This window comes from Pyrenophora tritici-repentis, chromosome 4 (assembly GCF_003171515.1).
Source record: "Pyrenophora tritici-repentis strain M4 chromosome 4, whole genome shotgun sequence".
NCBI lineage: Eukaryota > Fungi > Ascomycota > Dothideomycetes > Pleosporales > Pleosporaceae > Pyrenophora > Pyrenophora tritici-repentis.
The window spans coordinates 3,074,036-3,094,448 of NC_089393.1; the positions used below are offsets into that span (position 1 = coordinate 3,074,036).

The window sequence follows — 20,413 nt, forward strand, 5'->3', positions numbered from 1 at the left end:
CCTCAAATGATTACATCGACGCAGCAAGTTTGCGATCGAAGAGAACCCCTGAACTGACTGTACGCGCTGACTTATGGGCAATCCGGAATATTCTATAGCTATATGTTAGTATAACCTGATACTAAGCTTTAGGATAATAATACGTACGCAGCATACATTCCACCCAAGTTCAACCTGACTTGTAGAACACTGGGCATTGCAGTAGCTCCTGATGTTGCTGCCTGTACACAGCCAATCAATGCGCTTGAGTCCCTCTTGTAAGGGGCTAGACCCCAGCGGCCGTATCGATGACGATACACAGATGACTGATCAAGAGATGCCTTGTAACAGAGTGGATTTGACAAAGAGCTACAAAAGGATGCTAGCTGTACATAAATACAGGAGCGGACCGAAGATGGGCCGAAGTAGAATTAGATGGATGATGACAGAAACCTATAGATGTATCTCGAAGGAATCGCATGACGACAGCTACGCACACAGCGTAGCGCATGTAATAGGCTCAGCCTGTTACACCTCTTCGTAACATGTGCCACAGACTGTACCGGCCATAGAGCCCGGAAGTATCGTAAGTGCTGTCGCGATGATTGCGATAAATAGCTTCATAGTTGTAATAGTTGTAATAGTTGAGAGGGAAGGTTGCGATGTATTGGAAAGTAGAAATATGAGGGAAAACGTAAAAAACTCTAGTGGAATTTCGCAAGATAAATAAGAATGTTTCTAGTAATACTTGCGACACCAGCCTCGTAGAACCTACCTATCTAGTATTCTAAGCCACGCATAACCTTGGCTGTCATGGTTTGGAGCCTTGATGTTGCGGTGTGTGAGGCAAGGGTATTGCGCATGTCACGTGCGTTGTCCTGGCGCTCCTCCATCCCCTCCATGAGCACCTTCTCCCCTCACCAGCATCAGAGATACGTCATGTAAATAGACCCTGATTATGGCTACATATAAGGTGGCCATGACAGCACAACAGACAGAAGAACACAATATACTCTGATGACTGCCTCGCGCGGTTACACTTTGATTGACTGCATATACTGCAACACTTGATGTCCAGAACCCTGGTGTTCTGCCACGGACCACGCCGGCGCTCCGGGGACCAAGACCTAAGCGCCGCCCCACTAGTATATATTTCGGCCGCAGCTTCTTACAAGCTCGGCACTGCAAAAACTCTGTAACTCAACACTATTTCAAATTGTCAGATAGCAGGGTTACTCGACGTTGGCAGCAACCAATCAGCGTAGAGAGGGTCAGTGCGCCCCTCAAGAGGGCCACAAGCGCGGACACACGATAGACAGAACACAATACACACAATCATCAACATCCATCACTTTTGTGCAATATCTCATTATATCTGACACAAATATCTGATCCCGTGGGAGCCTTACATTGGCTGTCAATGTGCTCGGTCCGGTCAGCAGTGACATTGTTTATATGACGTAGGTTGTGGTCGGAGCTCTTCGAATACGCAATAAACAAGGAAGCTAGTTTAACCTATTAGGATAATCTCCACTACTGTGTCTCTTATGAAAGCTGAGTTTAATGTAACTTAGCTAGAGTCTTTTTGTGTAGGACAAAGCTCTACTGCTCTATTTAGTATTTTAAGCCACGTTTACAACCTCAAAATGTTGATTTGCTTATCGCAGTTAGCAGTATAACTTTCGATATAATGTAGGTTGCAGGGACTACGTCTTATTTCAAATTCTGTAAGAAATGATCTTCTCGCATAAATTACCATTCATTCGTAGTATACATAGCGTTCGCATGTCATTGTCCTGTGGGCTAATTCGACGCGCTTCACCTGCTCGTGCAGGTTAGCTACTTAGGCCAAGTACGCCACTGATCGTGTCTAGTGTCTAACCCTTCCCTAGTGCAGAGTGTATTTCAGCCAAGACTTCCGCCTTCATCCGGCTTACTTGATGTACCCGTTTGTTAGTCCAAGCAATACACGATAAGCATACAGTGTCCTTGAGTATAAATGTAAGTCAGATAGGCCTCTGCAAATTTAAGCACCGTAACAGCAGTTATACTACTACATTAATCACATACTACATCGTACTTGCTTTACAATATGAGGAACTATCTTCCCTTAGCTGTTATCCTACTTGCTCCTGCAGTCTCTGCTGTAAGTATTACAGGCACAGTCCGCAACAATCAATTAAGTGGGTCCTAGAAGGTTCAGATTGGATTGATTGATTACCGCTTTAAGCCTAGTAGTTACCTATAGGAGTTTAAGCCCTACCTAGATAGGTAAGTGGGTCTAGGAGAGTGACCGGATTGAATTGATTGTTGCGGAGTCTAATTACAGGTAACGCCCTTAGTCTAACATTATAATAACTACTAGACTAACACGTAACGTATAGTGGAATGCTTGCTACTGCGCAGGAGTAAAGGCCCGGGCCGATGAAGCAGCTCGATCATGTTGCACTGCAGGAGACGGAGTTGGCTTCCCGAAGACCAACAGCGACGTACTAGGAAGGTGGGATCAGACAGAACAGGTCTGCCGCTTCGCGGGTTCTGTGCTCACTCAGAACACGGTAAGCTGCTTGTCTCATAATAGGGAACTTATCCTTAGCAAGGCTAACCTGATTTAGCTAGCTGAAGCTCAAGGAGCATTCGGTGCTTGTTGCACAACACTTCACGCTAATAATAAAGTTACTGGGGGTGTCTGTACCACGAAATAGTCTGGCTATACTGCTCTATTCTGATCTGCCCATTCTGGGTGGGGTCCTGACAGCTAGTGTATATTCCTACTAGGTACTTTGAGAAGAGGTTTATTGGAAGATAGGGTATTAGAGTGTGTAGAGGAGTGTGTATGTAGTTGTAATGACGATGAGCTAGTTTTTTATAGCTGTGGTACCAATAACCTACCCTCTAATATCCTATCTTATAATGGTCCCTTTCTTGGCAACAACTTATGGGCAGTGAGTTAGTCAACTAAGGAGATTGTAAAGGAATAGCTACGCATAATACTTACTAAGTATGAGGTGTGATTTTGGGGGTCGTCCCGATGCGGTTGACTATACCAGGTAGAAGACTGATTCGAGTCATTTCGCATCATCACGTGCATTTGAATACGTTTCAGGCTAAGCAGGGGCATACAGGCTCGTGGAAGAAGATGTTCAATATATGTTTGATTCGTCTCTTATATACAGCCCTCCAAACTTCGAACCCAAGGTTTCTCCCTGCGAGGAAACAATCCAAGTGTACGACTACGCTCAGTAGTTCTCCGTGCACTGGTTGGGCCAGCCTGATGGGGTGCTGCCAGATGACGTGCCGCAAAAGTAGAAAGTGCCGTTGGGCGCTAGGGCATAGGACATAGAACCAAGGCCGAAACCTGGCTTTTTAATATCGGGAATATCCATCTGCACATGTTAAGGTCAGTAATGTGAAGTTTGGTGACGAGCTAGCTAGCCTGCCCTATCGAGAGGAATACTTACGACCCAGAGAGGAATTCCACTGAACTCTTGCTTGGCGCAATGCCGCGTGGCAAGGTTGGCTGCGCTAGTCTCGCGGGGAGGTCCCCTTTTGTGGTTGGTAACTGCATCTTTGAGGGTATCCTGCGTGACGCCCTTGCCGTTTTCAACGGGGCAGTCGATGGATGTCGGGAAGTTTGCGTAGGTATAAGAAGCCCTGCCTTGGACGGAGGCTGCTGAGACAGCGGTTGCTCCAAGAGCGAGAGCGATAATAGAGCTGGCGTGCATGTTAAAAACTTGGGGGTTGGTTCGGGTTGGTGCGATGGCTGTTGGTAGGGAGGTGAGTGATTTTGGATATTATGGCAGTAAGATTCTCCATTCTTTATATTGCGAGATATCTAGCCAAACTTGGACGACCCGAGAAGGGACCGAGATGACTGGTCTAGAATACTGGCTGGCGGTACCGTTTAGAAGCCCGAGTCGTGCCGGTACATCCTAATATGGCTGGATGCGCCGCAGGGAACAACGTGCGGCTACACCTGCTGGGCAGTGCACCGAGTGTGGTTCTTTGCATTCTTTGCACCAAAATCCCTAAACGTGGGTGATTATCAGGGGGGCCGGCACTATGGGGAAGCGCTAAAACCATTTTATTAGCCACCTCTAGCTAGATCATTTTACAAACCCGCCTGGACCTTCTGCTTTAGCGTTCCTTTGCCAATCCTCGTAATTTTGTTAGATTGCTGAAGTCTGACCTGCTACAAAAAGCGCCCACCAACACATAATAGTTATTTCCACTTGACCTAGTCTACATTCATCGCTGGAGGCGGCTTACCAGGAACCTTGGCATCCACCTTTGGACTAAGCCCGGACGAAAGCAGTTTGGTCCGTCTGTCGTCCTTTGGCCACTGTGGCTCGATCATGGCAGCGTCAACGCGCACACCGAGCTCCAGCCACGTCGTCATGCGTAAGGTTCTATTCTCACTTATAAAGCTTTGTAACACGGTTGGCAAGCGAGTCGGTCACCCCACCAGCTTTAATCACCTACTCTACGGAGGTGCCTGTCAAAAGTTTGGGCCCCCCCCCTTGTCAGAGGGCTATAAACACTATTCCAAATTCGGTAGTTGTTCCGATTGTACGTGGCCTCTGCTCACATCACAAAGCGATCGCTTTTGACAAACTACCTAACGCTTTTTATTAAATCTAAGCCTTACAATGAATTACAGTGCTGCGACTCGTGCTCTTGTTGTTTCTCTTAAAGCAACAGGTAAAGGCAACGGCGAGATAACCGACTTAACGGGTATAGAGAAGCGTACGCTTAACAAGATATACGCCCGAGCGATTGAGCGTGGATTTAACCCAGCGGAACGTCCACTTAACCTTCAGGACGAGCATGTACAAGATGCACCTCGATCTGGCCGTCCGTCAAAGCAGACTGCGGATACGTCTTCTGCTGTAGTGCTTACAGTACGCCGTGATCGCTATGGAAGGGAGAAATTATGTATGTAACGGGCTAGAGCCCAGATGCTATGGTGATCCTCAGTGGAACCTTCGGAGCTTCCTCGGCACTTTAGATGCTTCGAGAAGCTACGTGAACAACAAGCCAAACGTATATAGATATCGTTGCACTGCAGATAGCTTTCTTCTTCATCGAATACAATCCTGTTACCAGGCACCGGCACACTTTGCGCAGCCCCTTACAATGTACTAACATTGCTGGTATGCTCAGAGAGAAAGGGATCGAAGTCTTAGCAAGCACTGTTCATCGTATTCTCAAGAAAGCTGGGTTTAGAAAGACGAAACTGATAAGGAAGCCTAGGTTGACGAAGCAGATGCGGGACGATCGACTTAAGTGGTGTTTAGAGCATAAAGACTGGACTCTTAAAGACTAGAAGAATGTAATTTGGTTAGACGAAACGAGTGTGGTATTACTCTATCGACGAGGTGGCTATCGTGTGTGGCGTAAGGCTGATGAAGCTTTTGTACGAAGCTGTATTCGAGAGCGTTAGAAAGGCTATTCTAAGTTTATGTTCTGGGCTTGTTTCTCCTACGATAAGAAGGGGCCATGCCATTGCTGGATGCCTGAGACCACAGTCCGCAACAATCAATTAAGTGGGTCCTAGAAGGTTCAGATTGGATTGATTGATTACCGCTTTAAGCCTAGTAGTTACCTATAGGAGTTTAAGCCCTACCTAGATAGGTAAGTGGGTCTAGGAGAGTGACCGGATTGAATTGATTGTTGCGGAGTCTACCCAGAACGGATAGTCCAATCATAACCAGTGTACCAGAATCCGACCTTCCTGAGCAAGGCTTCAGAAACAATGTTGACATGAAATCCTTCAACAACCATAACGTTCTTAAGCAACAGGTCCTGTGGACCGTCTGGTCCATTAAAGAAATCTTTGAACAGTCGATCACCCACCCCCGAGACTGGCAAGGATTGAGTACCAGCCTCGACTGTCAGGTAGTCCAAGCACTTCTTGTAAGTTCCTGGGACCAATAGGTTCCGATCATTGGCAAGGTGGAGCGCGCCACCGCCGTCGAAGATCGTGCTATAGGAAAATGGGTGACCACCATAGTTAAGGTTGAAGATAGCATTGCTCAGATCCCTCAAAGTGCGAGGATCAATGACACAAGCCACGATGGTGTTCGTAGTCTTGGACTTCTCAGACGTTTGCTGAGCGGAATTGATCTTCCATCCGGCTTGTTTCAGCTGTGTGAGCAGCGTTGAAAACTTAGAACTGTGAAGCCTTTGGTTGATCATCCTAGTATCCGTGTCAGACAAATGGATCGGAGTAGGTCCTGGATCAGATTTTCCAGTGATTGCCTGTTGAAGCCTGCGGCATTTAATGGGCTCCCAATAATGGGATGGCTTGCCGGGTTTGCACGGACAATACTTCCGTGGTCCTCCGGTTGATCCTCCGGAGTTTCCTCCGCTCGGAGCGGATTCACCGCCGAACGTGGAGAACACTCCAGTTGATCTGCCCTTTCCGCCAGATGCTTCGTGCTCTTGCATGGTCAAGTTGAACACTCTAGCCACATCGTCAAGGCTCATGGTCGGCTGACCCATAGCTGACGCGGTCGTGATCGTTTGTCGCAAATTGCGTGCCCAGTCAGGAGCGATCTTTGCCGCCAACGCATCCAGAAAGTCGGTGACAGCGAGATCACCCCTAACTTCGTGAAGTTCGAACGCTTGAGCTTTTGCATAGAGAGCCTGCCAATCGTTGAACCAGTGATCGGAATGGTCTGGTCTGACTTGGTCTTGGTCTGGTCTAGACCGCCAAGACTTGGTCTGGTCTGGCGATTTTTTGAGACCGTGGTCGGACCGGTCTAGATGATCGGACCGGTCCGGCTATAAATAGGTCCACGTGACTAGATCTTAGACTAATCTAGCCAGAAAATTTAGCACAATATGAGTCATTAAGATCAAGGTAAGTCTTCTACTTACATAGAACAATCAAGTCCTTAACAACCTACTTATATACTATTGTTATGGAGCCTTCAACACCAACCTCACCGTCCCCATCGAATATTATAAGACTAGATTTAACGTCTCTTACTCCATCTCTTATCCCCACGTCATCACCCACCCCTATACTATCACCCACTCCTATTCAATATCACGAATCTCCAGATGAGTTCGTGCAGGGCGGTATCACGTACGTGAAACGTGCAATAATTGCAAGGAAGGATTTCCGTCAAGGTACATCACACATCTGGAAGTACGGACTCCAATACATTCGAGATAGCGATAAGAAAGAGGTGTATTACTGCCATGAGTGCAGGGTTGGGAAGAGCAAGCAAGAGTTGTTTGTCATCAATGGCACTTCTAGGATCCGGAATCACCTGGAACAGAAGCACCAGATTGATCCCCAGAGTGGCATCAAGCGAAAGGGTTCTGTACGGAAGTCTATAATCGACCAGCAAAAGGATGGGGCTGCTTCCAGCATCTTTTTCTGGAAGGAGTCAGTAGAGAAGTTTAAAGAGCTTCTAATTCGTTGGATTGTGTACTGCCATATCGCCTTCTTTCAATTAGAGAACCAGTACTTTCGTGAACTACTCCTCTTTTTAAATCCGGCACTACTCAACCACCTCCCGAAGGCTGCGAAGACTATCCGAAGCTGGGTAATGAATGCATTCATATCGAAGAAGCAACAGCTTAGGGAGGACCTACACCATTCACGGAGTAGGATCTCTATCTCCTTTGATCTCTGGACTTCACCAAACCCTTACGCTATCCTAGGCGTCGTCGCTATGTGGATTGATACTACCGGCATGCGACGTGTTACCGCTTTAGGTATGCGACGTATATACGGCGAACATACTGGAGAGAATCTTGGATCGGTGGTCCTTGAATTGCTGGAAGAATACGACATTAGCGGAGATCAGATTGGATACTTTATGCTGGATAATGCCTCGGCAAATGATACCGCTGTTGAGTTTATACTCAAGGATCTCTGCCCATGGATGAAGTCAAAACAACGTCGTCATCGCCGGCTGCGTTGCTTGGGCCATGTCATCAACCTCTGTTGCCAGGCGTTCCTTATGGGGCGAAACTGTGAGAAGTATCTTGCGAAGCTGGAGAAGCATCATCAACGTGGCGACTATACGAAGGTGCAGAGATGTCAACAAGCAAGTCAAGCTGGCTTGATTCTTATCGATTGCAGATCACAGACCATTCTCTGGGACGTGCCACTGTGCACGAGCCTCTATATTGTCTGTGATCTGCAATCGATAAGAATCAAGCCAGCTTGACTTGCTTGTTGACATCTCTGCGAAGGTGGAAGAGCTCTGGAAGAAGTTCGGATGTTTGGGTCGTCTTCACAACCTGGTGCGATACATCAGGCTTACTCCACAACGGCGTGAGGAGTTTGCTACAATTATTATCGGCGGAGATCTTTCGCAATTCGACGGGCTTGAGCTTATCCAGAACAACTCGACCCGCTGGAACTCATGGTTTTATTCGATTACACGTGCATTAAATGTTCGAGAACGTTTAGAGCTCTTCTCGGCTCGTCATGTACCTGGAAAGGGCTCCGTAGGGATCGCGAACTTTAAGCTTGATGGACAGCACTGGTTTGAGCTTGAAAAGATTGAACTCGCTCTCAAAGACTTCTATGCTGCAACTTTGCTTTCTGAAGGTAAGAAGACGTCACTTGCGGACTGGTTTTCAACTTTGGACTGCCTTCTCCGGGAGATAAGCGAGACGAAGGATCACTACCACGACATCCACACTGAGGACGATAACAACTTTACATGGAAGTACCTTCAAGGCTGCGCTGATGCTGCTTGGTTAAAGTGCGTTGAGTACTATAACAATCAGCAGCTGAATTGGCAAAATCGATTCCCTGAAGATACTGACCTTCCACCGGCATATTATGCGGCTCAAATCCTTGATCCATATCGCAAGTGGGGATGGTTCAGGCAAGAGTGGGTTCTTCATGGCGACGAAGAGAAGAAGAGGTGGTTTGAAAACGCACAATTAGCGGTGAAGCATCTCTGGGAGACAGAGTATAAGGGAAGGTACCCTGTCGAGATGCTGCCACCACCAGCCAGGAAGGAGAGAGATCCTGACCCAGCATTTGATCGCCAGCGGGAACATAAGCGCATTCGAATAGACGCTCCAGTTTCTACAACTGATTTGTATGAACAATACATCTCTACTGACCGGCTTCATAACGAAGAGGCAGGTTGCAATGAGGCTATTGCGTACTGGCTATCTCGCTACGACTCCCAACGAGATCTCGCTCGCTTCGCTCTAGACATGTTTGCGATCTCGCCTCTGTCGGATGAATGCGAACGTCTTTTTAGTAGCGCGAAGCTTACTATCGTCGATCGCCGTGGTAGGCTGAAGGCAGATATTATAGAAGCGTGCGAGTGTCTCCGGGCCTGGTATGGAAAGCCCCAAGCTGAGGGGAACAGCGATATCGAGGATAGTGAGAACGAAGACGACTAGATTGACAGTCAGTAGTAAAACACATTTCCTCGGCTTCCTTCTTTGCTTCAGCCTCATTCTTGGCGGTCTTGTTGGTCGGACCGGTCTGGTCGGACCGGTCCTTATGTAAGCACCTGGTCTGGTCTGGTCTGTACCCTCAGACCAGACCAGACCAGACCATTCCGATCACTGTTGTCGGGGCCGTCGGGATAGTTTGCCCATCGTACCAAGTATTGGAGCAGGCCTTGGGTAGTCTTGCCCTTGCGACCGCGGGCGGCAGGATCCTTAAGCTTCTTATTAATGCGGCAGTCTTCGATTGCTTCGACAGTGTATTCAGTGTCGTCTTCCACTTCTGGGTCGAACTCCGCAGGGACCTCAGGATCTTGTGTTTGTCCAGTAAGTGGGTTGTCGTCAACCAAGTGTAAGAGCCATGGGTGGAAGACATTGTGGATGCGCTTCATGTTAGCGGGAAGATCTAGCTCGTATGCGGTGTTGTTGATGGCGCGAACGATAGTAAAGGGACCGCGGTTCTTTAGGTCTAATGACGCGGAGGGTCTTTTCGTCCGTAGGTTGCGAGTGTCCAGCATCACTTGGTCGCCGACTTTGAAAGCTGGTGCGGGTAGCCTTCCTTCATTGGCGTATTCTGCTTGTTTTGCTTGCGCCCATTGCATTGAAGCTCGCAGCTCGTCCTGCAGCGTTTTCATGCGATCCGCGAAAGCGTCAGCGTTGAGACGTTCTTGTTGCGCAGGCGCAGTCAAGGTCGCAGCGCCTGGCGCTGGCGCAGGGGGTTCAATGCCACTCCGTGGGTTGTATCCTTTAGTCGCGAAGAAAGGCGACTTGCCAGTTGTGCTGCTGGTGCTGGAGTTGGCTTCGAATTCAGCTATTGGCAGAAAAAGCGCCCAGTTATCCTGCTCGTAGTTGACATAGGCGCGTAGGTATTGCTTGAGGTAGGAGTTCGCGTTCTCGGTTTGTCCGTCAGTCTGGGGATGGTGAGCGGTCGAGAACTTCGGGCGTACACCCAGACGCTGGCATAGTCGCTTCCAAAAGTAAGAGACAAACTGCGCTCCACGGTCTGAGATAATCTCCTCAGGAAAGCCCTCTTCTCGCCAGATGTATTCGATAAAGGCTACCACAAGGGCGTCGGTGGTCATACTAGCCATTGGGATGAACTTCTTCTTCTTGGTGAGTCGGTCGACTACCACGAGGATGTCAGTGAACGTTTGACCGTTATGCCTGCAGGGCGGCAGGTGAGTGATGAAGTCTATAGAGATGCTGGACCAGTATTTGCTGGGGATTGGTAGCGGATGCAGCAGCCCATGCTTGCCTTCTCGGTATGCTTTGCTCCTCTTGCAAGTCAGACACGCGCGTACATATTGCGCGACGTCCGTGGTCATCCTAGGCCAGTAATACCATCGCGACAGCTTGGAGTATAACTCATGTTTGCCGCTGTGGCCACCGCAGACGCTCTTGTGGGCTTGTTCAATAACTTGGGTGCGAACGGCGCCGGCGGGGACGTAGACCTTGTTGCGCACATAGAGTAGTTCGTCGGTGATCTCGCAATCGCCAAGTTCCAGCCTGAGGTGCTCTTCTCCATGTATGAGTTTGAACGGCAGGCGTCGTAGGCCGTCCTTCTTGGCTTTGACGATCGCCTGCAACACCTTATCATCCTTGTATGCTGCCTTGATATTGTCAAGCAGAGCATCAATAGTCAGCTCGTTGTTCGGTGGCGCGGGCACATTAATTGCGGCGGGCGTCTCGTTTGGTATCGCGGGCGCACTAGTTGCGGCGATTGGCGTTGTAATAGGCGAGATTGTAACGTTATCGGCTGCACAGAGCGATCTTTTGCTCGTGAGGTCATGGGAGACGCCGTTTTCTCCCCCCTCAGGCTCGATGCCAGGCAGTGCGGCGAGGACGGCGTACCGTTCAGAGATGTTGTCTTCCTCGCTAAGTTGATACAGCATTTGCGCGACTGCGGGGATAGAGTCAGGAAGGGTGCGCTGTGCAGTGATCGGAATGGTCTGGTCTGGTCTGGTCTGAGGGTACAGACCAGACCAGACCAGGTGCTTACATAAGGACCGGTCCGACCAGACCGGTCCGACCAACAAGACCGCCAAGAATGAGGCTGAAGCAAAGAAGGAAGCCGAGGAAATGTGTTTTACTACTGACTGTCAATCTAGTCGTCTTCGTTCTCACTATCCTCGATATCGCTGTTCCCCTCAGCTTGGGGCTTTCCATACCAGGCCCGGAGACACTCGCACGCTTCTATAATATCTGCCTTCAGCCTACCACGGCGATCGACGATAGTAAGCTTCGCGCTACTAAAAAGACGTTCGCATTCATCCGACAGAGGCGAGATCGCAAACATGTCTAGAGCGAAGCGAGCGAGATCTCGTTGGGAGTCGTAGCGAGATAGCCAGTACGCAATAGCCTCATTGCAACCTGCCTCTTCGTTATGAAGCCGGTCAGTAGAGATGTATTGTTCATACAAATCAGTTGTAGAAACTGGAGCGTCTATTCGAATGCGCTTATGTTCCCGCTGGCGATCAAATGCTGGGTCAGGATCTCTCTCCTTCCTGGCTGGTGGTGGCAGCATCTCGACCAGACTCCGCAACAATCAATCGATTGACATGATTGATTCCTATATAGGTTAAAGAATTACTTCATTAGGCAGCCTTTAACCTAGATAGGAATCAATCATGCCGATCCGATTGATTGTTGCGGAGTCTGATCTCGACAGGGTACCTTCCCTTATACTCTGTCTCCCAGAGATGCTTCACCGCTAATTGTGCGTTTTCAAACCACCTCTTCTTCTCTTCGTCGCCATGAAGAACCCACTCTTGCCTGAACCATCCCCACTTGCGATATGGATCAAGGATTTGAGCCGCATAATATGCCGGTGGAAGGTCAGTATCTTCAGGGAATCGATTTTGCCAATTCAGCTGCTGATTGTTATAGTACTCAACGCACTTTAACCAAGCAGCATCAGCGCAGCCTTGAAGGTACTTCCATGTAAAGTTGTTATCGTCCTCAGTGTGGATGTCGTGGTAGTGATCCTTCGTCTCGCTTATCTCCCGGAGAAGGCAGTCCAAAGTTGAAAACCAGTCCGCAAGTGACGTCTTCTTACCTTCAGAAAGCAAAGTTGCAGCATAGAAGTCTTTGAGAGCGAGTTCAATCTTTTCAAGCTCAAACCAGTGCTGTCCATCAAGCTTAAAGTTCGCGATCCCTACGGAGCCCTTTCCAGGTACATGACGAGCCGAGAAGAGCTCTAAACGTTCTCGAACATTTAATGCACGTGTAATCGAATAAAACCATGAGTTCCAGCGGGTCGAGTTGTTCTGGATAAGCTCAAGCCCGTCGAATTGCGAAAGATCTCCGCCGATAATAATTGTAGCAAACTCCTCACGCCGTTGTGGAGTAAGCCTGATGTATCGCACCAGGTTGTGAAGACGACCCAAACATCCGAACTTCTTCCAGAGCTCTTCCACCTTCGCAGAGATGTCAACAAGCAAGTCAAGCTGGCTTGATTCTTATCGATTGCAGATCACAGACCATTCTCTGGGACGTGCCACTGTGCACGAGCCTCTATATTGTCTGTGATCTGCAATCGATAAGAATCAAGCCAGCTTGACTTGCTTGTTGACATCTCTGCACCTTCGTATAGTCGCCACGTTGATGATGCTTCTCCAGCTTCGCAAGATACTTCTCACAGTTTCGCCCCATAAGGAACGCCTGGCAACAGAGGTTGATGACATGGCCCAAGCAACGCAGCCGGCGATGACGACGTTGTTTTGACTTCATCCATGGGCAGAGATCCTTGAGTATAAACTCAACAGCGGTATCATTTGCCGAGGCATTATCCAGCATAAAGTATCCAATCTGATCTCCGCTAATGTCGTATTCTTCCAGCAATTCAAGGACCACCGATCCAAGATTCTCTCCAGTATGTTCGCCGTATATACGTCGCATACCTAAAGCGGTAACACGTCGCATGCCGGTAGTATCAATCCACATAGCGACGACGCCTAGGATAGCGTAAGGGTTTGGTGAAGTCCAGAGATCAAAGGAGATAGAGATCCTACTCCGTGAATGGTGTAGGTCCTCCCTAAGCTGTTGCTTCTTCGATATGAATGCATTCATTACCCAGCTTCGGATAGTCTTCGCAGCCTTCGGGAGGTGGTTGAGTAGTGCCGGATTTAAAAAGAGGAGTAGTTCACGAAAGTACTGGTTCTCTAATTGAAAGAAGGCGATATGGCAGTACACAATCCAACGAATTAGAAGCTCTTTAAACTTCTCTACTGACTCCTTCCAGAAAAAGATGCTGGAAGCAGCCCCATCCTTTTGCTGGTCGATTATAGACTTCCGTACAGAACCCTTTCGCTTGATGCCACTCTGGGGATCAATCTGGTGCTTCTGTTCCAGGTGATTCCGGATCCTAGAAGTGCCATTGATGACAAACAACTCTTGCTTGCTCTTCCCAACCCTGCACTCATGGCAGTAATACACCTCTTTCTTATCGCTATCTCGAATGTATTGGAGTCCGTACTTCCAGATGTGTGATGTACCTTGACGGAAATCCTTCCTTGCAATTATTGCACGTTTCACGTACGTGATACCGCCCTGCACGAACTCATCTGGAGATTCGTGATATTGAATAGGAGTGGGTGATAGTATAGGGGTGGGTGATGACGTGGGGATAAGAGATGGAGTAAGAGACGTTAAATCTAGTCTTATAATATTCGATGGGGACGGTGAGGTTGGTGTTGAAGGCTCCATAACAATAGTATATAAGTAGGTTGTTAAGGACTTGATTGTTCTATGTAAGTAGAAGACTTACCTTGATCTTAATGACTCATATTGTGCTAAATTTTCTGGCTAGATTAGTCTAAGATCTAGTCACGTGGACCTATTTATAGCCGGACCGGTCCGATCATCTAGACCGGTCCGACCACGGTCTCAAAAAATCGCCAGACCAGACCAAGTCTTGGCGGTCTAGACCAGACCAAGACCAAGTCAGACCAGACCATTCCGATCACTGCCCGACAATCCTTCATGGGAACCATACATGAACCTCGCGGACTCCGCTGACACTGTGACGCGCTATCACCTTGATCACCCAAACAAGCCGCCTATGCACAGGAAGTTTAAGTCTCTCACAGGCAAACAAGATATGCTGGTTATGCGACTTCACGCTCTTAGTCGTGTCTAGCCAGTGGTGACAACAGCAGACAAGACCAACAATAAGACTGGGATAATATAGTTGTGCTTGCTATAATCGAGGGCGTCGATAAGTTGTGCTAGAAATAGGACTTATAGACGCTGTGCTCGTGGCAAGGACTAGACTGTCAAAGTTACTATTGTTAAGACAAGATGCTAAGGTCACCACGCCACGATGATGATCCATAATTACTGTGCACAGACAACGGGAATAGAATGTAGTAATGGAATGGACACTGCAAGCGACACGCTTGGTATGCAGCAGTTTTGCGATATAGGTATCTCCTTTGTATACAATTTTAGGCAAAAAAAAAAAAAAAAAAAAAAAAAAAAGGCAGTTCGAGCGTTGGAACTTGCTCTCTTTTTTGGGGGGGTAGTGTCATGGATCAAACCCGCGACCTCTAGTAAGCGAGGTGGCCCGTGCGCCTTAAGCGAAGGCCACAGCCGAACACCAAAGTTCGACCCGCGCAGGTCTTCGAACCTGCACGCAATATCTCACTTAGTACTTAATACAGATACGGTCATCTCAACTATTGACGTCCCTCACATCTTCTCTCTCTTCTACTTCTTCCCTTTTTGTACTTTACTCTTTTTTCCACCATCTTCTTTTATTCTCTCAACTTCTTTTCCTTCCTCTCTCTACTATTCTACTTTTATCTTTTTACTCTTTTAATTTCCTACTCTTTTAATTTCTTACTCTACTACTCTTCTATTTATCTCTTTTTATTTTTTTACCTCCTACTCTTATACTTACTATTTCTTTTTTTTCCTATATTACTTCCTATTATTATTATTCTACTCCCTACTACTCATATCCCTTTCCAATTAATCTTTTTTCCACTCTAAATCCCTACTCAAATCTTGCCTTTATTATCTTACTTTTTCTATTTCTCTTCTTATTACTTTATCTATCTTTACTTTTTCTCCAACCCTTACCCTTCTCTTCTTCTTAAACCCTAACCCTTCTCTTCTTTCTAAACTTCTATTCTTTTTACTCTCCCTCTCTCCCTCACTCTCCTTTCTCTTGTTCTTTTTACTCTCTTTTTGTTGGAAGGTCTATAGCACTAGTGCTGAAAGGAAATAACGATAACTAGGAATGCATTCTGTTCGGTGATGGTGATTTATTTATTACGAACACAGCTGCTACGAAGGTATACCTAAGCTCTGCGCAAGGTGGGCCGAAGTCGGGCCGAAGTGTCCAGCAGCCGACGTCTCTACCGATACTCACGATCCGACACTGGAAGTCTTTTCTTTCTGGGTAGCTAGTAACTCTGCTTGTATCGGTAGTGACAGTATGTGTTGATGGTAACTGTGTGTAGCATCAACCATCAAAGCTTGTCGGCCTCTGCACCCATCCCTCTACTCGGACTGTCAGCTTATTGCCGTCAATAAAGCGTTCAAGAGCGCGGTTTGGCGATGCCTTGGTGAAGGCGTCTGCAGGATTGTCTTCACCATTGATCCAGCGGATCTCCGTGATCTCGCGACGCTCATATGATTGGCGCAGCGCCATGATGTCGATCATGAGACGCTTTTCCTTCGTCGTCCCAAGCTTTACTAGGCACTCGTACAAGGAGTACGAGTCTGTACAGATAACCAAGGGAATTGCAGGTAGTCTAAGTCGTTCTGTACATCGAACACCAACTTTTCGAGATGACAAAAAGGTCCTGGATTACCCTTTTTTCATCTCAATTCCATTGAAATGCCTTCCTAGAATCAGTTTCCAACGTCTGCTTTTGCGTGCAGGCGTTGTGGCGGGCGCGCTGGCCGCTGCAACTTTGACAGAGTTGTTACCTGGCCTTAGTTGAGAGAAATCTCTGCAAATGGCCCGTGCGCCAACTGATTTTAGATGTTCGATCGAAGGCACCCTCTACGAAACCGACAGAGCAACGGCTCTTCCTTAGGTATATATCTCTATTGCTGCAAAGTAATAGGCCTATATATCTAGATGCTACCTATACCCGAACGCCCTAAACCAACTCGATATACCGACCCCATATACCGAACCGCTCCAGCACCTGCTGTCACCAGCACACTCACGAGCAAAACACCGACCAGGCACTAGATGTATAGATCTATTATCTCTCTTGTAGATCCCTATATACAGACGCCTACACCAAAAGCCCTCTCCACCGAACGACCTAAACCGACTCGATATACCGACCCCATATACCGAACCGCTCTAGCACCTGCTTTCACTAGCACACGCACGAGCAAAACACCGACCAGGCACTAGATGTATAGATCTACTATCTCTCTTGTAGATCCCTATATACAGACGCCTACACCAAATACCCTCTCCACCGAACGCCCTAAACCGACTCGATATACCGACCCCATATACCGAACCGCTCTAGCACCTGCTTTCACTAGCACACGCACGAGCAAAACATCGACTAGGCAATAGCTGTATAGGTCTATTATTGTTAGGTTATAATAGATTCCTGTATACAGACGCCTACACCAAAACGCCCAAAACATCGACTAGGTAATAGCTGTATAGATCTATTCTGTCTTGTAGATCCCTATATACAGACGCCTACACCAAATACCCTCTCTACCGAACGCCCTAAACCGACTCGATATACCGACCCCATATACCGAACCGCTCCAGCACCTGCTTTCACTAGCACACGCACGAGCAAAACATCGACCAGGCAATAGCTGTATAGATCTATTCTCTCTCTTGTAGATCCCTATATACAGACGCCTACACAAAACAACAGACAGACACTGTATAAAACTACAAACAATATTTCTTTTCGCAAAGAGCTCGCTGTTACATCTCTTTCTGTTCACCACACTGCTCTTTAGCACCCGCGCCAATGGAAGACTAGCTCGGAAATTGGACTACGCAACTATCCTCCAAATTGTACAAGACCTATAGAAACTCCATATTGAACAACATACATAGAACGGCTTAGCCAAAGTCCTACATAGTCACCGACTGATACAGGACTCTAATGGAAATATAATAATAATAATAATAAGTCGTTCTGTAACTATCCTCAGCGTGGTTGCAACTGCAATGCCTATGTCAAAGCCGTTGACCATGCCGTAGATCTCTGAGGCCAGTACGCTCCGTGTGATGCGCTTGCATTTTGTAGAGCTGTAGTGGATCACGTTGCCCTGTATTGTGAAGGTGTTGACGTCAATAGACTCGTTGACGAGCATAAGGACAAAGCCTAGCTGTGAGCTGATGGCGCGTCTTGGCGGTATACGTCGTCGCCAGAGATGTGGTGCAAGAACGCCTGATCTGCAAGGCATTGCTCCGTGAAAAACTGCTGTTCAAGGTATGCTTCCGCGACGTCGTCATCGTCGTCATCCTCGCAGTCTTCCTCCTCTCTCCATCCTCTCTGATTGTACTGGCTAGTGTGCTCGATCCCTTCGTATTCTGCAAGATGTACGGAGAAGTCCTTGGGGGGCTGTGTACCTGTAAAGTATAGCGTAGAGAAGAACTGTGTACGGGCAGCCTTGCGCTCTTCGTCTGTGTGGTTGGTAGACCAGCATCCTTCCTTCTGGCAAACAAAGCATTTCTTCCTCCAGCGAGGCTTAAATCCTCGTCCGTTGTCGTCGCGCTGCTCGCCTCCTCGATATGCTCCTCTAGATCCGCCTCTGAATCCTCCTCCACCTCGAGATCTACCTCGGATTCTTCCATTGCCGTTGTATCGGCGATCTAAGTAGTATTGGTCCTCTGTGACCATCTGGGTAGTGTGTTGCCGTGCAAGGTGTGTCTCAACTGCAGAACGTAGGTCTGAGAAGAGTCCTTCACAGATTGTGGCTGGTTTGAACAGTGCCATCTCAAGCTCTGGTACTCCTCGGCAGGCATTGATGACAGTGGTACGTAGGGCATCCTCGCCCTCAAAGTTCTTGCCAAGGGCACGCTGGCATAGCTGCAGCTTGTCAAGCAGGATCTGCAGAACCTCGTGTAGTCCCTTGTCGGGGTTCTCTGTGCGGGTGCGAGCGAAGGTTGTAGTCGTCCAGTCTGTGTAGTAGTGCTGGTGATGGACGTCATGGTCGAAGTGGTTTTTGATTGCCATGTACGCATCAGCAAAGCTGTCATCTCTCTCTACAACCTGTATGTAGAATGTCTCTGCACGTCCGGTAAGGATACGGGGAAACACTGCGTGAAACTGCTCTTCTTGGATATCTACCTGCCAGCAGATGCTGAAGAAGATCTTGATCTTATCGTCTAGGAGATCGTACGCATTCCCTGTATACTTGTTGCTATTGTCCCATAGCTTAGAGAACTGCGCACAGTCCGCAACAATCAATTAAGTGGGTCCTAGAAGGTTCAGATTGGATTGATTGATTACCGCTTTAAGCCTAGTAGTTACCTATAGGAGTTTAAGCCCTACCTAGATAGGTAAGTGGGTCTAGGAGAGTGACCGGATTGAATTGATTGTTGCGGAGTCTAGAACTGCGTGATCGTATTAGCGTCGAGTCGATCGTTGCGGGACCATCGCGGCGGTAGCGTCTTGTACGGGTCGTATGGTAGTTCGGGTGGTCTGTTAGGGACGCGGTTCGTTGGCTGTTGCGGAAATGGCGTGACTTCGCGATATGCAGTCGCTGGCGGCCGTGTCTGTAGTTGCGCACGCCCTTGTTGCGGCTGCGCGGCCTGCTCCCACAGTTGTCGATGCTGAGGCCCTTCCAGCGTACCGCTCATGTGTAGCGGCTGTTGTGGCTCTATTGTTTGGGAACGGCTCTGGACGCCTTGTCTCACTCTATACTGCTCTTGTTGCTCGCCCTGCGACGGTCGTTGTAATTGCGACGGCTGTGGTACTTGCGGTGGCTGTTGTAATTGCGGCGGTTGTTGTAATTGCGGCGGTTGTTGTACTTGCGGTGGTTGTTGTACAGCTGGATAGACTGTGTGCTGAGTGTCCTGTTGGCGTTTATTGCTCTGCTGGCGCTGGTACGCTTCGGACTGTTGGTCGAATTTCATGGCTCGAAACTCTGCTGGTTCCCATTCAAGAGTATTCTCTATACCTAGAATGTTGTAGAGAGAGTCCGCCACCCTGGCGTGATTGTTGCCAGTGTATACTCCCCGGTGTCGTAGCACACTCTTAAGAGACCTTAGTGTACCACGCTCAACCTTGCTAAATAGCTCCTTCGTCCATCCTTCAAAGTCCCATTTGTAGTCAATGAAGAGGTCATCGTCCCAGGCCATTGACACATTGTAGTCGTGGATAGCTTTAGCGACCCACGTTGTTGCGTGTGTCTCATTTGCGTCCGCCGGTGCGGGTACACCCCAGAGAGCTGTATTGATGACCTTGAGTGCAACTGTGTATGGACAGTTTTCCATAAGTTGTTCCGCGGTAAATTTGGCCCATGGTGAGTCTGAGAGGTGTTCTGATTGCTCATTCTGTAGTTGATTCTGAGCTTCAGCAGAGTCTGCAGAGCTTATTTCGCTTTGGTTATCCGCCATCTTGCTAGCGGGTGTTGACGCGTTGTCGGTGTTGTTGTCTCGCTGGTTGGTCGTGCCAGCGCTTGTTGTTGTACGTGATCGGATCGTCCGGAGACGCTCGTACGGTTGAGTTGTATTGCGTTGCTGACGCGCTCTGTGTTCGCGGATTAGGCTAAACCAGCAGCTGTAGAGGGAGGTTAAGAGTGCTTCGTGTTATCTCTGCCTCGCTCTGTTCTTAGCACAGAATCTTCTCCCGGGAGTATAACGTCGTGCGTCAGGGAGTTCGTCGAAGATGCGGTCTGTCTCTTCTACCTTGCTGTCTGTGATCGCCTTAAGCAATCACTGATCAGTGTTGGAAGGTCTATAGCACTAGTGCTGAAAGGAAATAACGATAACTAGGAATGCATTCTGTTCGGTGATGGTGATTGATTTTTTACGAACATAGCTGCT

The 20,413-nt window shown here is 48.2% G+C and overlaps 8 protein-coding genes across 8 annotated transcripts; 2 read left to right on the forward strand and 6 right to left on the reverse strand.

Moving 5' to 3' along the window:
* Positions 1-3,218: 3,218 nt before the first annotated feature.
* PtrM4_099420 (uncharacterized protein) lies at positions 3,219-3,704 on the reverse strand (the record flags this gene model as incomplete). Its single annotated transcript, XM_066107314.1, has 2 exons — positions 3,219-3,365; positions 3,441-3,704. The coding sequence occupies 2 exons, from the start codon at positions 3,702-3,704 to the stop codon at positions 3,219-3,221; spliced, it is 411 nt and encodes a 136-aa protein (XP_065962982.1).
* A 924-nt stretch (positions 3,705-4,628) lies between these two features.
* Positions 4,629-4,922, forward strand: PtrM4_099430 (uncharacterized protein; the record flags this gene model as incomplete). The annotated part of the gene is made up of 1 exon (XM_066107315.1): positions 4,629-4,922. One exon carries the CDS (start codon positions 4,629-4,631, stop codon positions 4,920-4,922), a length of 294 nt encoding a protein of 97 aa, XP_065962983.1.
* A 739-nt stretch (positions 4,923-5,661) lies between these two features.
* On the reverse strand, positions 5,662-6,468 carry PtrM4_099440 (uncharacterized protein; the record flags this gene model as incomplete). Its single annotated transcript, XM_066107316.1, has 1 exon — positions 5,662-6,468. One exon carries the CDS (start codon positions 6,466-6,468, stop codon positions 5,662-5,664), a length of 807 nt encoding a protein of 268 aa, XP_065962984.1.
* A 437-nt stretch (positions 6,469-6,905) lies between these two features.
* On the forward strand, positions 6,906-9,369 carry PtrM4_099450 (uncharacterized protein; the record flags this gene model as incomplete). Its single annotated transcript, XM_066107317.1, has 2 exons — positions 6,906-8,027; positions 8,194-9,369. The coding sequence occupies 2 exons, from the start codon at positions 6,906-6,908 to the stop codon at positions 9,367-9,369; spliced, it is 2,298 nt and encodes a 765-aa protein (XP_065962985.1).
* Positions 9,370-10,164: 795 nt separating this feature from the next.
* Positions 10,165-11,309, reverse strand: PtrM4_099460 (uncharacterized protein; the record flags this gene model as incomplete). The annotated part of the gene is made up of 2 exons (XM_066107318.1): positions 10,165-10,206; positions 10,272-11,309. The coding sequence occupies 2 exons, from the start codon at positions 11,307-11,309 to the stop codon at positions 10,165-10,167; spliced, it is 1,080 nt and encodes a 359-aa protein (XP_065962986.1).
* A 212-nt stretch (positions 11,310-11,521) lies between these two features.
* Positions 11,522-11,941, reverse strand: PtrM4_099470 (Dimer-Tnp-hAT domain containing protein; the record flags this gene model as incomplete). Its single annotated transcript, XM_066107319.1, has 1 exon — positions 11,522-11,941. One exon carries the CDS (start codon positions 11,939-11,941, stop codon positions 11,522-11,524), a length of 420 nt encoding a protein of 139 aa, XP_065962987.1.
* A 97-nt stretch (positions 11,942-12,038) lies between these two features.
* PtrM4_099480 (uncharacterized protein) lies at positions 12,039-14,121 on the reverse strand (the record flags this gene model as incomplete). Its single annotated transcript, XM_066107320.1, has 2 exons — positions 12,039-12,833; positions 13,000-14,121. The coding sequence occupies 2 exons, from the start codon at positions 14,119-14,121 to the stop codon at positions 12,039-12,041; spliced, it is 1,917 nt and encodes a 638-aa protein (XP_065962988.1).
* A 1,762-nt stretch (positions 14,122-15,883) lies between these two features.
* PtrM4_099490 (Med15 multi-domain protein) lies at positions 15,884-19,984 on the reverse strand (the record flags this gene model as incomplete). Its single annotated transcript, XM_066107321.1, has 4 exons — positions 15,884-16,096; positions 17,563-17,815; positions 17,926-18,786; positions 18,981-19,984. 4 exons carry the CDS (start codon positions 19,982-19,984, stop codon positions 15,884-15,886), a joined length of 2,331 nt encoding a protein of 776 aa, XP_065962989.1.
* Between the last annotated feature and the right edge of the window lie 429 nt (positions 19,985-20,413).